This window comes from Nuphar pumila, chromosome 2 (genome assembly GCF_984573655.1).
Source record: "Nuphar pumila chromosome 2, dmNupPumi1.hap1.1, whole genome shotgun sequence".
NCBI classification, from domain to species: domain Eukaryota; kingdom Viridiplantae; phylum Streptophyta; class Magnoliopsida; order Nymphaeales; family Nymphaeaceae; genus Nuphar; species Nuphar pumila.
The window spans coordinates 2,984,873-3,003,396 of record NC_143250.1 but is presented as its reverse complement, the minus strand read 5'-3'; the positions used below and the strand labels follow the sequence as shown (position 1 = coordinate 3,003,396).

At 37.1% G+C, this 18,524-nt stretch overlaps 1 protein-coding gene across 1 annotated transcript; it reads right to left on the bottom strand.

The window, feature by feature from the left end:
* Window positions 1–12,805: 12,805 nt before the first annotated feature.
* Window positions 12,806–14,283, bottom strand: LOC149844487 (uncharacterized). The gene is made up of 2 exons (XM_089994556.1): window positions 13,621–14,283; window positions 12,806–13,217 (listed from the first exon to the last, which is right to left on the bottom strand). Exons 1-2 carry the CDS (start codon window positions 14,149–14,151, stop codon window positions 12,945–12,947), a joined length of 804 nt encoding a protein of 267 aa, XP_089850682.1. The 5' UTR covers window positions 14,152–14,283; the 3' UTR covers window positions 12,806–12,944.
* Between the last annotated feature and the right edge of the window lie 4,241 nt (window positions 14,284–18,524).

Below are 18,524 nucleotides of genomic sequence, written 5' to 3'. Positions count from 1 at the left end.
ATCCCACATTCCACTAAGTGTACCTATGTACACACTAAAAGGCTTGTCGTCACAGGTATATTTAGCAATTTTCAGTTGAAGTTCATATACTCTTGCGAGGTTGAATTATTCACTATAGATCTCTTGAATTGCATCCAAATCTTTGTGGTGTTCATAAACAAAAAACTTATGGGAATATGGCTGGTTCCATCGACTTTAACATCCAGCTCATAACTATATCATTCTCATATTCCCATTTCTCATAAGAGGGATCTGAGATTTCTGTCTTTATGTTTTTTTCAGCCTAATTTGGCTCTACCAGTGAGAAATAACTTAATGGCTTTTGCCCAACTCAAGTAGTCAATCCTTGAGAATAAGGTATTTGTGATTTTAAGTAAATGATTTTGATCAGGGCAATCAACATTATTATCGATCGAACCTTTCATGAAGTTGATAGTGATGTCAGCCATCACTCCTCTTTCCTCTTCCATAGGGTTCAATGATCGTCGATCACCTCAAAAAGAGTCATGCTATGATACCATGTTATGAAACTTATACATGCAAGCAAATAAGGTGACTACACATATTTACGTTGTTCGGCAATCACTGCCTACGTTCATGGATAAAAGAACTGGCATACACGTTTATTATTCACTCGTGCTCTGCTTTGATGGTTACATCTTTTTTTAATAATTAACTCTAGCTAACTAAAAAAGCAACGACTTGTTGGAGATAGACACAATCTCAACCGAAAGGATATAGGTAAATAACATGGTAGCAAAGAAGTTACCATAACACTGATGCAAATCATCAATTATATCTCAAACTTGCTAAAGTAGATTCTTCAACAAATGTGGAATGGCGGAACAGATAAGGATCTGCATCAGCTTGGTGACAGGGCGTACTCTCTAGTGCCCAAGGAAAACTTCAAGAGTTCTGCTAAACAGAGGCTTGCTAGGGTGTGGCTGTTGGTGGAGGGTGTTTACTTTGGCCTAGTTAAAAAAAGAAAAAAACTGTAGCCTTCTGAACAAGTTTAGTGCCCCTCATAAATGTGGCTACATGGTGGTTCGATGCCTTAATTTTCACTAGAATGAGCATTTTAGTAGTTGTTTTTTTCAATAGGCAAGCTGGGGTTAGGCAGACCCCTATCAGTTATACAACTATACCATTGGGTTTTGAATCTGCAACATCCCAACACAAGGTGACATGCACTAGCTGCTCCTACCAGATAAGTCGGAGCCCCAACTATAGCATTTTAGTAGTTTTATCAAAAGAACACATTTATAGGCATTGTGTAAGGTGTAAACATTTCTAACAATGTGTATATAACTTTATGTGAACGAAAATCCTTGAGGTCTTCCCTACCCACTAAGGAGTACTTGGACCTTGTGGCAAAGGACATCACCAGTGGGTTTCCAACTTGTGACGTCCCATCAACTTGGTGACATTCACAAGTCACCCTTATCAAATGAGCGGAGCCCACGTGACATCTCTCGTCCATAATGGAATGTTCAATCCATAGCAGTGGTTTTTCCATGTCAAATAAAAAAAAATGGTGCACATGCCCCTTGGTTGCATTCAAAGCCAAATATTTTTAGTGGTTAGATAATACACCACAAATCAAAGTGGATAACGTGGCATGCAAGAATTTGGCATGTTGTTAGTGACCTGAAATGCATTATGAAGAACCAAAACTCTATGTAAACAACAAAGACCCAATGACATGCAGTTTTAGTGGCAATGGGATCTTTATGAATCACCAAGTTGGCAACAAATCAAAAGCATTACAATATAAATTAACCACTGTTCAAAATTTTCATGAAACTATTAAAAAGTATCTATGATTTATAAAATTTGGTATCTTGTAAAGTTGATCTCTACCACCATGAGTTTCATTCAGTAGGCTGCGAAGAGGTGGTTGAGTAGTACACTTCAAATCAAGAGAGAGAGTATAAAAAATAGCAAGCTTACGTGGAGCAACATAAGCCAGGCGGATACACTTAAATTTGCACGTCATGACAAGCATACTTTATGAAGCACAAGGATAGAAGAAACGGGTAGATATTGGTGTGGCACAAGGGCTACACCAAAATTCAAAACGACAAGACTTGCAAGCCAATCCTTCTTGGATGAGGTCATCCAGGAAACCGCAAATCATGATTTTTAGCGCTACCATCAATTGGAAATCATGATTTTTGGAAGTCCCATCACTACTGTCATCCACACACCTCACCCCCCCCCCCCCCCCCCCCCCCCCCCCGCCTTTTGATTCAAAGCACTTCAAAAGACAACCACACATCCATCCAAAATTGGGAGCCACATTTCATGTCCAGGTGAACATGATTGTCCAAGTTGGGAAATGAATAGTGCCAATAATATCTCCACAGAATGGTTATTCCCATGAACCATGCAATTAACACATACTAGGTACCAAAATTAGGCTTGGCTAGTTCCAATGAAAGTAGTCCAACCAATTTCCTTTACTGCCTTAATCAGGGTACTTTTGGCCAGTAAAGTATGTTGATGCTTGATTGACATTCAGATTACAAAAGGAATAGACTGATCAGAAAATTTTTAAAAATAGCACATGGGTGGTGCCCCCACATTCATATTATACCCTAAGATTTTGTCATCCATCAAAATGTAAGAAAGATCCAATTACACAAATGTTAGAGAATTCTAAAACTATGGTAGAAATCCCCTTCCTCCTCTTCAAGCCGTGTAGATCACTCTCAAGAGTTCCATAGTATGTACTCCTTGCCTTAAAGCAAAAGCATCACACTCTATGGTGAAAAGGAGGATGGCCAAAATGTTTTGAATTTTTAATTGCAAGGGGGTTGAGTCGTAAGGTAGGACATCAATCTCTTTGTCAAGCCTCACCAACAGAACGGGCCGGGGTTTTCTCCCTATTAAATAAAAAAAAAAGTTCATATAAGAAAAATGTAAACAGTTTGGATTCGGGTTGGATGCAGCCATTACTCTAATGGATATTGGTTAAATGAATTTGAATTCAGATTCAGAAAGGTGAAAAGCTCATAAGAAATCCAAACTTTTACATGTAGTCGGATTCCGATATCCATCAATCCAGTTGGATTCAATAAAGCACGAAGGAGTCAATAGGATGGGGTAAAAAACATAAAACCATATCTCTATCTTATTATAATCGGATATAGTTTTGAAATTTTTTATTGATAGGCAAGCTTGGGTTAGGTAGACCTCACCAGTTACACAACATACCATTGGGTTTTGAACTTGCAACATCCCAACACATGGTGACGTGCACTAACAGCTCCTACCAAACAACCTGAGCTCCCGTTGGTTATAGTTTTGGATCTTTGATGTACCAAATCTAACTATACTGAACTGAATTTGGTTATATATAAGATAGAATCCAATCCATAGTTTTGGATCTTTGATGTACCAAATCTAACTATACGGAACTGAATTTGGTTATATATAAGATAGAATCCAATCCATCGACATCCTTGTAATCACTAAAGACATCTAACTTCCACCTTTGAGTACGTTTGGTTGCGTTTTTGAAAAGTAAAAATACTCTTCAAAAGAGTTTCACTTTCAAAATATTAAGAGATTTCAAATCTAGAAACTTTCATACAAATGATATTTACTTTCTAAATGGTTCTACACCAACTTATTTTTTATGAGATTTTTTTTTAGATCCTAAGCCAAAAAAAAGTTTTATGTTTAATTAATTTTAAGGTACTGAATCACATGAGATGCAACCATACTTACCCTCTCGGCATCAAATAAGGGGTACCCCTCAAAAAGGAGAGTAGCTGAGTTGATTAGTTTAATAAGGGAAGCAACCCCAATTTTTAATATGAGCCACACGATTTTCCTCCATTAAATAACGACAGACAGGTGGTCAAAGACCCAAAGGCGATGTAATCTCACACTGTGGCCTTTTAAAAAAAAGACGCCTACAATCAGCCATTTCCTTTTACAGGGTTCTTCTTTTCTATTTCTTAATATAAAAAAATATCTTATAATTTATTTGCGGCCAGCAGGGGAGGAGATTGTAACAAGGAGTCGTAGTTTATCTCTTCACCACCAGTTCCAAGGGAAAAAATATTCCAATAGTATATTGTAATTGTGCCGTTTGATACGACTAAGGACAGGAAAATAGAAAACCAAGAGTTCAAAGCATATTCCAAATGAGATGAGCACCGGTTAGCCGTTAAACAATATATATGAACATTTAGAATGGAATAAAAACAAATTGTGGGTCCAACGGGATTGTTCCTTACCTGGGTCCAAATTAGAGCCTGGATCTAATGAACCTATGGCCCACCCAATAGTGCAATTGCTTCTCCTTTAGAAACAATGAAGGCTGCAACCATATTAGATATCCTGGTGTCAAAGAATAGGTCCACACCCGATCCGGTTACCCATGTGGGCCAGTGGGGTCCTGTATCAAGCTGAAGGCCCCAGGATCGAATCCTGCTGGCACATGGAGGCTGCCGTTGCTTTATCACGGTTGAGGTACATAAGGCTGAGATCATGTCCTCAACCCGGAGTTTTCCTTCATGGAGACGAACCCCAACCCGGTTCTCGGTGAGGGTTCTCCAGATTAAAAGCAAAAGACAAGTAGCATTCTGCTGCTTATGACACAAAAATTGGGGAACCTGCGTGATGGGGAGCCTTTCCCACCATTGTCCTCATAATCATATATTCTGAAAAAACGGACGGTTCAGATGAATCCAGGTGGGTCCCTTATAAACGACAAGAATGGGAAAATGACCAAAACACATGCCGCATACTTCGTCATGCATTTTATCGTCATATTTGCTGAAAGAATCGCAAGTTAATCGTATCTAAAAAATGCATCACAAAGCTAATTTATATTATAAGAAACACGCCTAACTTAAAGAAACTAATTGGCCCTTGTCAGAATAGAAATACAAATGGCAACCCACTACCATTTAGGAAATGAGATTTCTTGGTTGAGTGTACTCATTGCTCAACATCTACTTGAAATTCAATAATGGACCCAGTCATGACGATAAAAACTTCTAAAAAGAAGTGTTTAATTAGTAAAAGAGAAACAACAAAACCAATGACAATCCTAAAATGAAAAACTCAATCACCGACTGTAAACACCTCAATTTTTTCTCGTTCACTTTCAGACACCTCCCTACCATAGATGCCAAACCTGTAGATCACTGTAGGAGTCTAACCCTAGGTCTGTCCCCTTTTAGGTGTCATTCCACCCCCATTCTGTCAATAAAATTCTTATTTTATTCCTAGGTCACTTTAGATTCTTGTCAGTTAGAGTCGACCAAGCTCATTCTAAAGTTCAGAACAGTTAGAATGCTAGTTTTTTCTAGCTCACCTGAGCTCACAATGAGCAGATCATGTTTATTTCCGACCATTCCTGTCAAAACAGGTTCATTTTCTGAGAAATGAGCTCATTTCTAACATGAATCCCATTCAATTATTCCCGGGTCAGTTAAATCTAGTCGACTTTATTCCCTTAAGTCTAACCTGAGCTCACTAGGAGTTCAAGTAATGCGATTTCAGTTCAAATTCATTTTCCACAGTCTAGGAGTTCATTTTAGCCTATTTCAACTGAAATTGAGCCAAGTCCAATCAGTTGAGTTAGCGTTTGAGCTTCAGTTTTAGTTATCTCAGTATTACTGATCTTTGTTCTAGCTCAAAACCTAGTTCATGTTCGTAACTCACTTCACTCCAGTGATCATTTCTCACCATTTCTCTAAGAAATGATATCATTTTTCGATCGTTCAGTGTAGGAGTTTAGTTGAGCCAGTGTCTTGTTAATTTATTTGAGTTCTGAAACCCTAGAACTCAGTTCATTATAGTTAAAACCCCAGTTTTCAGTGTCACTCTTGGCCCTGCAGGAACAAAAGCCATTTCTTGAATCATTTTGTTCATTTTTACCAATTTTATCACTTTTTAAACTAGTATAACTATCGATCAAGGTCCAATACCTGAAATCCTTTATCCAGGGTTTGCATTTCACATGACATCCCATGTCATATCTCATCATTTCTTATCATTTCTCAGCATTTTATATCATTTCATCTCATTTTCGAGATCCAGCACTCTGGTTTTTCCAAAACATCTAATCTAGATTTGATTTTAAAACCTTTCTTTCAAAAGTAATTTAAAAAATCTGGGTTTTTAAATTGACATTTGGCTAATCCTCAAAGCTTCATTTCAAAAGCATTTCTTCAGAAAAACAATCTAGATTCATTCCAGACCAATTTTCAACCTATTTTAAACCTCAGATGAGACCCATCCAGGTGGTTTCACTTCTGAATCAATGATTTCTTTCAAAATTTGCACAATTCCAATTATTTTAGAATTCTAGCTGAACTAGGACTCTGTCATTTTATATTTTTAAGCCTTTTCAATCTTCCATTTATTGATTCTGAGTTAGAAGTGGGTTCATACCTTGTTTACTCCACTTATTCGGTCTTTTTCTCAGAGTTTCAATCGAATTAAGACTCTGCCTCAGAGTCCTAATCGAATAAGGACTCTATCCTGATTTTATTTTTTATTTCATTTTCACTTGTTTTCAAAAATTCTTTTTAAAATCTCATCATTTTCTTTTCAGAAAACCAAAATTTCTTAGAGTTCTAGTTGAATTAGGACTCTTTCCCAGAGTCCTAGTCGGATCAGGACTCTGAACCCGACTTCAATTTCTATCTTATTTTCACCTGTTTTCTAAAACTCTCTCATTTGTTTTCTAAAAAATCCTAAATTTTAAGAGTTTTAGTCGAATTAGTACTCTGTCCCAGAGTCTTAGTTGGATCAGGACTCTAATTCTGATTTCAGTTTTCACCTTATTTTCATCTGTTTTTAGGAGAAAACTTTTAAAACCTCCTTGTTTGTTCAAAATTTTAACAGTTTTAGTCGAATTGGAACTCTATCTCAGAGTCCCGGTTGGATCAAGACTCTAATTCTGATTTCAGTTTTCATCTTGTTTTCACCTATTTTCGCGAAAAACTCTCAAAATCTTCTTGTCTGTTTTAAAAAAAATCAAAATTTTAAGAGTTTTACTTGGATCAGGACTTTGTCCCGAAGTCCTAGTCGGATTAGGACTCTAAATTTTCATGGTTTTAATCTTTTATTTTCATTGTTATTCACTTTAAAAACCCTATTTCTCAACCTTTGTTTTAATCTTTTCAAAATCCAATTTTATCAGCTTTCTTCAGGTGGGGCCTACAATGCATAAAGTGTCCAAACCCTAAATTCTCCATTTTCATTAAATTTCTTTCATTTCATATTTTATCCATACAAAAATACAAAAAAAATGTTAAGAAATCTAGGCACTTTTTGAAGTTTTTGAAAAAAAAAACATTTTTAATAGTTTTCAGCCTTTTAATTTAAAATAGTTTTCTAAAAAACCAATTGGGGCCCACTCTGAGTGGCACCACATTTGAGAGTATTAGGGTTAGCTTACTATCCTAGCTAGGTTAGAAGAGTCAAAATTGATTTTAAAATCTCATTTTTACTTCTCATTTTAACCTTGATTTTTAAAGTTTTTAAAATAGAGTTTTAAAAATCAAGTATGGACCCACAGAGGGTGGCGCCATATTTGAACACATTTTAATAGAATTAGGACTATTAGGTTAGTTAGAGTCCCACGTAGGCTAGAAGTTCATCAAAAAAATTGCCCCCCCTTAGTGGTTTTAGATAAAATTTTGAAAAAGTCAAAAGACATTAATTATCCCTAATTAATAGCCTTTAAAAAATTCTGTTTAAAAGGGGGCATAGGAGGTCGACCCCATGCTTTTTCTCTCTTTTTTTCTTGCTCTCTCTCTCTTTTCCATCCAGCCTTTCTTCCTCCATTGTTGCAGCAACCTCCAAGGTAAATTTTCTCTATCTTATTTTATTAATTTTATATGCTTGTTTCTATGATTTTCACCATTGCAGCCCTAAAAAGATGAGATTCGCCCGTTTAATGGGTCAAATATCTCTTTTAGAAGGCTAAATCAAATTCTAACATTGGATTCCCTTATTCTTTTTTTTTGTCATGTTCATGCTTATTTTGGTCATTCAAATGTCGAATCCAAATTCGTGGTGTTATTTTCATGTTTTCTTTATTATTTTTCATATTTAGATTAGGTTTTTCATGTTTTATCGATAATATATGGATTTTGATCTCAGGCACGTAGAAACGATCTTAGCTCATGCTCGATTTCCTGTCAAAAAAATATGATTTTTTAGGGTTAAATCATGAACATGTTAATGATTTCTTGTAAAAAAATTGGAATATTTTTTGTTCTGTAACCCTATAAAAAAAACAGAAAACCGAATCTTACTTTTTAAACCGTGAAATCGCTATATGGATTCAAGAATGACTTGCTGAGGCAATATCTCCCTCGTCAAAGATTCGATCAATGATCCGTAAGTTACAGTGTCTTCATTATTTTGTTTAATGTTTTTTGTAAAATTTTTAGATTTTTACATATCTGTTTGCTATTTTTCCTCTGATAGAAAGCAGAATTGGTTTCACAGAGCCTGTTATGCACTGTCTAAACCCTAGATCCACTTATGTCAATCGTATCTCCCTCACCGACAATTCGATCGATGATCTGTAAAAAAGAAAATCTTAATCTGTGTATCTACTATCATTTGCTAAAATTTTATAAATTTTGAACACTCTTTATTATATTTTCCTGCACCCGAAACTGGATGTGTTTATTTTAACTCATTATTTATTTGCCGGAATTAAACATATATTACCAGAGTGATATCTCCCTAACCAAAAATGATTTCTCAAATATGTAAGAAGAAAAATCTTTGTTTTTATGTTTAGTATCTCTCTGTAATTTTTTATGAATTTTCTTGATGATTTGATACCTGATTTGGGTTTGACATTGTGATAGGTACGTGCCCGCAAGCAAAATTGCGTATTTTAGGGTTTTATTTAGTTTTCATATTAAAATAATATTAAAAATATAATTTTTTTATTACAGTTTAATGTTAGGATTATCAAAACTATCCATGTCAATTTTAATAGATTTTTAAATTCATTTGATATATTATTTGATTAAATCATGAGAATAGGGTACCTGCGGAGTCCCAGTTTGAGTAAAACACTGACGAAAATCACTATTTTTATGATATTTTGATTTTTTTATAAAAAAAATTATGTTTTTTAATGTTTGATCATGTTTATAATCATGCTATGGTGCTTCACACCCGATTTGAAGTTTATTTGAATTTATTTGAGCTCTAAATCCAAAGTTTTACCAAAATCTTTTTTGAAAACCCTGATTTCAAGGCCATAGTCTTGTTTTCAAGGATATTTTTATCATTTTTCTCCAAATTTTGAATTTCAAAGTTGTTTACCTTTATTATTTATTCAATTTTATATCAGTTTTTATTATGTTTATCTCAAGAAAACATGAAAAAGGCTTATATTTGGATAAATCTAGTAATTTTTAAATATTATTAGATAAATCCAGAAAAGTTGATATATTTTCACTAACAAGTTTGCTAGTTTTACAAGAATATTAAAGATTGTATTTCTTTTTATTTTAATTCAATTAGTAATATAAATTAATTATAAATTTGGAATAAGAATTTACTTTTCCCGCTTAGCTTAGGATGCATTGCATATAGTTTATTGTTTTATATAAATGTCAATGTGTGATGGATGATGATTCATGCATATTCAAATTCACCATGGTCTACACGAATGGTGTATGCACTATCTTTTAAGGAGTTGATAAACTCGGTGGGTTTCATATTTATGGTCATGGTCAGAATACGAATGAAACCCAGATTTGTCATATTCTTTTAAGCCACAAATCGACCTACACTCTTAGGCTATCTTTAAAATCCATTGCATATTTCAAGGTTTTCTAAATATTTTTCTCATTTTAGAATTAAATGGATTAGATTTAATCCATATCTGTGGCCATAGTTAGGGATATGAGGCATATAAACTTCTTTTTTTAAATAATTTTCTCAAAAGTTCTTCAGAAAACAATTTTTTTTTTTTAAATTGCATTCATTCATCTAAGTTAGAGTGCATCATGAAAAGAATTTTATAGGGCTATATGCCCATCCCTTTTTCTAATTTCATTTCAGAAAAATCGATTTTCTCAAAATTTACCCAAGTTTCCTTCAGAAATCGATTTTCTCAAAACATCAAAATTCTTAAAAAATCGATTTTTCTTTTTTTTCAGAAATATTTTTCAAATGCAGTTCACGATTTCTAATTATCCATTTTTCAAGTATTTTTCAATTATTCAAAGAATACATCATGTTTTCAATCTGCATTTTCTGAAATTCATAGCACATGCCTGATTCTTTATGCATTTAGAAAATAGAAAATCGATTTATGCAAGTTGAGCAAAGCAAAGTATATGATTGATCCTTGGTTCGATTACCCTTAGTTATGATACCAGGAATGATTGAACCTCGTACCGACATGCGAGTCCTATTCTTCGAAATTATCCTGCATTTTAAAACAGAGACGAGTTATTTTCAAATTTTTTTTTCAATTGTCAGTTTGACTTTCAAAAGTAAAATTTTGCAACGACAACACCAACCATTCACGTTTTGTTTGGGAATTAGTGTTAGATTTGCAAAGAGTTTGAAAACAATACAAAACCTGGACTTCAAGATAAATGAATTTTAAAGGAGTTACATTTTTTTTTACTTTGAAAAGCACGTTGGTGTTAGGCAGACCCCTACCGGATAACTCTTAAGCCCCATGTGGCAGAGGAATTAGAACCTGTCTCTTTTGTTTGAAAGCATAAGTAACTCTTTAAAGATTCTAAGTTTTCAACTCTTCTTGATTCCTTACCATGTTTTGCTGTAGGTGAGTGTAGTTGCAAGTAGAGGTGGGCAATGAGTTGGCAACCATTTGTGAGCCGGTCTTGAGCCTAGCCTATAAATTAGGTTCAAGTTCGATCAGCACTGAGCCCAAACAGACTAGGCTGCGGCCCGGCTTGACCTGTATATATATATAATATAATATAATAAGTCCAACTTGACCTGACTACGCCCACGGGAATATCAGCTGGGCTGTGGCACGAGGCTTTCCCAATGGGTCGGCTCGAACCAGGTTGTTGGCCTAACCCATCAATTTACGGGCCGGTTGGGTTAACAGCCCTATAGAACCAGTCTATTAGCATGTCAGGTCGGCTCGTTGCCCACCCTTAGTTCTTAGCCTCTTTACCGCAGTATTATTGCAGTTAATAATGAAATAAAATAGATGAATGTAAGATTTATTGAGAAGAATGGGATAAAACATTTGAATCATGATAAATTTAAGAACCCACCTAAATCTTTGTGATTCAAAGAGTTTTAAATGCCTCTTCTTTGTTAGAGGAGTTGAAATTTGAAATTTTTGGTATTGGGAGTTTGGCTGACTCCCAACCGACATTTATGCTTCCTCCATTTCTCTCTCCCAAACAGACTTCAATCTGTTTAGACCCTGCCACTTCATGTAACCCGCCTCTAACATTCTCCCAACTCCTCCGATGCCCTTCTCCCAAACAAAGCTTTATGTATGTTGACGTCCAAATATCAGAGATATTTTGAAAAGAACGTGAAAAAGTGCGATAAATTATCTTACTGTTTTAAACTCTAAAATGTCACGATATTTTCAACAGTTTTTATCACGAGATTTAAAATAAAAAAAGAAACCCTTGCTTTAAATTTATTTAAAATGTATTACGTTATTTTTAAATGAATAAATTCTCATTGAACTATCTTTTTATTCATCTCTCATTTAATAGTAATGAAACTTCTTCTCATCCACAAAAACATAAAGCGAGTTTATCACCAAGGCAGTTTGGGAAGTGTTGAAAATGGAAAACGGTATTCTAAAATCCATCTTGGTTAAATGCGTTGAGAATAGAAAGTCTTAAATTAAACCCATATTTTGAAGTTTTAAAAGATTTTATTTAAAAGTTACAATTTTGGACAACACCCTAAACCCATATCATTTTCTAAATTTTTTATTTTGCCCCAGATTTATTAAATATTAATTAATTTATTTTTAGCCGATATTTTTCGGAAAAAACCTGAAATAAAAAATTTCAAAATGTCACGAGAAAAATCTTGGCCATAACTTGGTGGGCGTTTTAAACTTTTCTCACTATGCACCCTAGTCCGTAGTAGTATCATTCCTAGTTTCAAAATTTACAACCACAAGCCCAACACGGCAACACCACATTAATTCTGAAAATGACATATCAATCCCTGGAGTAAACAAGGCACTTGTGACAGGACAAACGCCACACAACACGATGTGATTGATCACAAAATAGAAAACAGACATGCAAACCAAACGGACATGTGTATGCATAAGGAGACACATGCATTGAAACTTCAAAGCCCAAAAAAGAGATTCCAAGCAAAAGAGAGAGAGAGAACGCGGAAAGTGTGACACGAATAACATGACGCATCTCTGAAAGGGAAGAAAATGTGAACCAATTTTAACTCAATTAGCAGATTCACCTAAAAGAGGCGAGGGCGCACCCCTCGTCTTCCCTGCTGCCAAAGCGACGATTAATGCCCACAAACTTGCAACCAAAGCATAACAGTCGGTATTTACTGACACTGACAAAAGCGTACCAATTGAGCTCCTTCGTGCATGCATGAAGGACAGGCATTCCCTTCATACACACACAAATTTTCTCTCTCTTCTCTAGGAAGAGCCCCTGTAGGATTCGAACCTCAGACCTCTCGTTTCGTTTCAATGATCCAATCCTTTCCCTCCTCCCATTTTCCTCACCCACTTCTCAGCATGTCCGCAGTAAACACAAGCAAAAAACCAACAAAGAACAAGAACGAGAAGAAGAGGACTAATCACGAATTTGACCGCAAATTTACTTCTATTACTAATGGTGATGACTGAGGTTAGATCGGTTAAGACTTGAGAGGAAAGAGATAAATATGATAAGAAAACGGAGGAAGGTCAATGAATACCTTCCTTTTTTTTTCTTTATTGCTTTTTACATCGGACGGCTCCTAGAGCCATTGGAAACCAGATCGACGGCGGAAAGACGGTCGTCGCGGAGTTCTCGGATATCGACGACGGCGGTCCTCTCGACGCCGTTGCGCCTCTCGCTCTGCTGACTTCTCAGAGTCTCGATCAGATTAGAACTCGAGCCTGCGGCGTTCTCGCTCTCGCCGGACGCCTTCTTGCGCTCCTTCGGCGCGGACGACGTCGCCTCGTCGTCGGCCGTGCCGTAGTTCGCCCGAGACGATGAGCATCCGATCTCTTCCTGCAAATCGCGGTGCAAATCGCGGTATATGATCAGATCGGACGTCAAAGAAAAACTAAGAAAATTCCCAAAAAAAATCAGCAAAAAATATAAAGAAACGCACGAAATCGAGCAATTGAAACACGAATTACACAAGGAAAAGCAAGGAGAAAATCCAAATCGTAGTCGAAGAGGTAAACTATTTTCACGTTTTTCGCTCGATCTTGACGGCAAACAGAAAAATCGAAGAAATTTTGCCTAAAATGCATAAAACATTAATCCACGAAGAAAAACCTTCTCAAAATCCCGAAATCCTACATGATCGCTCAAATTCTGAAGTAAAAAAATCCCTAATCCTCTCTTCTTCCTATTTTTCTTCAGATAAGTGTCACCGGAAACGAATTTGCGAGCAGAAATTACGAACCTGAAACAAGAAATCGTCGTTCTCACGTCTCCGTTTCATCGAGACGGCTGGCGGAGTCCAGTAGCCGGCGCGGCAGTGTTCCCGGCCGGAAGACTCCTCCTCATCGCTGCTAGGGCTCGCTGACGGTCCGGAGAGCGACGTCGGCGGCATCGACGTCCACGGCACCACCTGGTTCTCCACGTCCTCCTCCTCCTCTACCTGCTCGTCATTTTCTTCATCGTCGTCGTCCTCCTCCTCATCCGCTCCGCTGCTCGCCCTCTCCACGATGTCCACCTCCGCGTTCGACGCCGGCCGGGCGCCGCCGCACCTCCCGACGCACTTCTCGCAGACGGAGACCGTCGGGCCGAGCCGGGCTCCAGCGGCCCGCCAGGGAGTGGGCGCCTGGCACGCCTGGCACAGCAGGCTCCTCGAGTGCCTCGCCACCAGGAAGTTCGCCGAGTGCACCTTCAAGTCGCACGACCAGCACAGGCTCGCCTGGTCCGACTCGCAGTACATCCTCGCCGGCCTCTCGCATAGCTCGCACTCCTTCATCTTCTCCTCTGCAACTCTCCCTCTCGGAAAAACCCTACCTCTATCTCTCTCTACTTCCCTACAGAGAGAAAAAATCACCCCTTCTCTCTCTCTCCTCTCTTTTCTTTTTTATTTATAGAAAAAAAGGAACCAGCGTGTTATAAAGATGGTTCCTATTTAAGGCCTGGGCGATCGGGCTTGGACGTCTAGCAGGAATCCACGTGGCCGACTCCAGAGCGTCCGATCAGAGTTCTATCTATCCGGCCGGCCCCAAATCTCCCGGTGATACTTTTCCCTCTGGGGGGAGTGACATGGCATCCAGCTGGATCCTATACGGTGAGAGGGATCTCGACGTCCGACGTGGTGGCCGCTCGTCCATAGGCAGGGGCCGGAGCACGTGAGGTACAGGTGCGCCGAGAACATTAATGTGGGACCCGCCAGGTGCCAGGTGGTCCTCCGGAAAACCTGTGCCTCAAAAATACAGGCGATAATTTCAAAACAGCTTTAGCCCTTGTTGTTTCTCGATTATTATAGCGGTATTTTTAGAAGACGTTATTCCTCAAAAAATTTTGAGGTATCAAGAATACGTAGGGATCTGAGAAAATATAAGCAATTAAAAAGTTGTTAATAGCAGTTAGAATTGATATATTTTAAATAACAGACATATTTTCAAAATAACGCAATATAAGTACCCCCTCCTCTGCTGGCTCCCTCGTCCGCCAAATAAACAATGGATCGGGTTTATTTAGCTTATCCGTTAATTCTTCCCAATGATATACCCGATATTCATAAATGAAGGGAGATATCTGAACTAATTGCAAAAACAATCAATATTAATGGACTGAATACGCATCTTAAAAACAAAAGATATCTTAAATAATTGCAATTATGTTGATTGTCAAGAGATTTTGTCGTATAAAACGGGTTGGATCCTGACTAGGTCTGAACCATGGTGGCGGGTGGGAGAAGGGAGAAATTGGTGAATTGGGGGCGGGTGTGGTCGTGGCGCTAGGAGCGCCCGCCGCTTGACTCGGCAGCCCGACGTGGCCAGCCCACGTGAGGGGATCGGGGGGTTTGGCATCCACTGGGCGCACCTCCCACGGCAGCCCGACGTGGCTTCGATCCGATCTACTGATGACGTGGCGAGAGGTAAATGGGCCGCGGTTTTCGGTGGGGCCCCGGATGTCCTGCGGGAGAATATCACCAGCCAAACGCTCAAAGGGAAGAAGATGGGAATGGGACAAAGCTTCTAGAAGCAGAAAAAAAAAGACGAAAAAAGGAAAAAATATTGGAGAATATTGCTGTATTAACTTTTATGTTAATGGTGACGTGGCACGAGGTCACCCGGAGTTAACTTCAGCCAGGAAAAAAAATCAAAATTTCTAATAAATTTCCATATTAACTTTATGTCATAAATGGTTACCTTTATGCTTAATATCGAGATTTCTCAGGTGAATTTTACATATCGAGTTTTTTTTTTTCATAAATGTTCAGTTTAGGAGTACTTAGGTCAATTTACATGGATTTATTAAGGTAAACCTTGGTTAACTAGACGAAGGTAAAGAAAAAAAGAGACCACCTTTGATTAATTTACAAAAAAGATAGGTGCTTTTCGAATTATCAGAAATTATGTATAAAAGATGGACCTGCTTATGAAAACTCTTTGCAGGGAAATACTTAAAATAGCTATTTCTAAAAATGGCAAAATGTTCGCACTGAAAATTAAAATACTTGGGCCCAAAATTTACAAGCATACATGTGAAGGTTTTCTCTATCTTAGTGAGTGGAAAAAAAAATTTTTTAGGGCACGTTTGGAAGAGATAAAACTGTCATAGGAAAAAAAAGTTTTGCCTACGAGAGTTTATGATACGAGAAGTTTTTCAAAAGAAAGTTTTTCGCTTGTTTGTGTAGCATGAGAAAAACAAAGTGGAAAAATATGAAAATGAGAGAGAGGAGGGGTGGTGGTGATAGTGAGATGGTGGTGGTGGTGTTTGTGAGATGTGAGATGGGTGGTGGAGAGTGTAAAAATAAATTTTCTCTTGGTACAAAACATTCATCCACCCTTTCCTATCAATCAAAAGTGTACTTTCCTATCAAAACTCTCTTAAGCGGAAAAGTCTCTCATTTGAAGGGTCCATAATAATTTTGCATCACTTTTTCTACATCTTTTTCGCTTTCAAACGTGCCTTTAGGTAAAAAAAAAATTCATGAAATTTCTTTTATATAGAAAATTATTATAAGAACCAAATTCATCATGGTATCAGCCAAGGTTATTGAAGCCTTGTGCATACAACACTAGGAGGTGTTAGATTAGGGGTGTCAACCGGTTGGGTTTGGTTGGGACCCATGTGAAACCAGACCCAAACTTCATTTGAGATTATCATACCGGGTCTGGATCTGAGTGTAATCGAACCTATCATAAGAGAAACCATATCCAAATCCTATAAAGATTACATGAACCAGACCCATATCATAGCAGGTAAAATAATATTTTTTTATCATTTTTACATTGAAATAGATCTTAATCGAAACTTGGTTGGGCCCAGGTCTGGTATAAAATTTCACAAAGTACACCCGACTCCATATATTAATTGGACCCTTCGGGCCTGACCCGAATTCTTATCACGCCTTCTTATTTATCACCAAACCTTGACCCTATAGAGTTTGGTATGGGTTGGGACTGGGTCAAACCCGACCCATTGAAACCCAAATGTATCAACTTTTTCATAATAATTGGTTAAACTGAAACCTTTTTGGGTTTTTTTGGATAACCGGAGAAAACTACCTCACTCATGAATGGAGGAGAAGGATTCATGTGGAAGACCCAGAATGATTTTCTTTGTTGGTTCATATCGTATCGCCGACCCCAATTGTTTTGGGATGAAGGCGTAGTTGTTGTTGTTGTTGTTTGTTGTTGGAGAAAACTACCTCACTCATGAATTTAATTGGTATAAAAATCTCAGTCCCAATAGCCTACCAGAGCATGCACCGGGCATGAGAAGTGCACAAGTGGGTTTCAAACTTGTGATGTCCCTTCAACTTGGTGACGTTAATGAATTGGCCCCTACCAGACTCATGACCACAATACAACATTCAAGCTTATCACATTTTCTGGATAATCATGCATATCATAGATGCTTTCCTAAAAGTCCACATTGACTTGCACAACATTTTTTTCATTCTCCTCTTTCCTACATTTTTTTTTGACTAATTACCCAAAATAATCCATGAAAAACTTGGCTGGGTTATTTGACTTGACCTAACTTGTGGTTGGGGGAGAGGGCAGGCAGCCCCGGTCATAAAGCTAAGTTTGAGACGGTCTTGAAATGAATATATTTGGTTGGCTCTAATCTTTTAAGTGATTGGGTCTATGATCTATGATTGGTTTAACAAAAAAAAAAGATCTATTCACAAGGGTTGATGTTTTATAGACAAGCTGAAAAGGATGGATGTTGAATTAACTTAGAGATTGAATTGAACTTGAATTTGGATGTTTCAAAAAAAAATTAAAAAGAATGGATGTGATATGTTTGAAGACTTGGACCATGAATACCTAAAGTTCATAGTTGTCAATGTGTTCAAGACCTTCATTTTCTTTCTTATTCAACAACTTTTGTGCATATGTATATGTGCAATGCATACAAAATTGTGGTTTCAGTGTAAGTTGCCATCTCACAATAATATTTTCTCAAAAGTTGTTACTGATCAAAGCATGTATATGACATAATTGTGACAACTACATCATTATGAAAGCCACATGATTTAGTTTGACAGTGTTTTGATTGTTAAAAATTAATAAATTATTGATAGTGGCTTGAGGTTTAAAGCAAGCCACTCATCTAAGTATTAGAATCTTGAGCATACTTTTATTGAGAAAAATAACAAAAATAAAGGAAGCAATTTAGCTCAAAGTTTAACTTTATATCTCATGAACTTTTCCATTGTCCAGTTGAGTATTTGTGATGTTAGTCATGCCCGCCCTGAATCGTTCTGAATTGGCTAAAAAATAATTAAAAAATATTTTATTTCATTAAGAAGGTGACACACGTTAAAAATATTAAAATAACATAAAAAATAATTTTAAGTATTTTTTTTTTACATTTATTTATTAAAAAGTAGCCAATTTAGGTTATTATACGTATCAGCTGATACAGGCAGATACGCACCACAACATTGGTCATGCCTGCCTATCAACCCATAACACTCATCTTTAAGTTGTTTCGTCGAAAACAAAGATATTGTGCGAGGCATGGAAGCACGAGTAGGAAGTGACATAAAATTGAGAAAGATAAACTCGTTCTTGAATGCATCTTTCAATCCTTTTGCTTGTAAGTAGGGTGTCAACTGGTCGGGTTTGGTTCAGATCCAGATAGAACCAGACTTAATTAGGCTTG

Excerpts from the sequence above, each read along its gene's own strand:
- LOC149844487 (XM_089994556.1), bottom strand. The coding sequence starts at position 14,151 with ATGAAGGAGTGCGAGCTATGCGAGAGGCCGGCGAGGATGTACTGCGAG. Across the intron at positions 13,218-13,620 it reads ACGACGATTTCTTGTTTCAG|GAAGAGATCGGATGCTCATC; the intron begins GTTCGTAATTTC and ends CGCGATTTGCAG.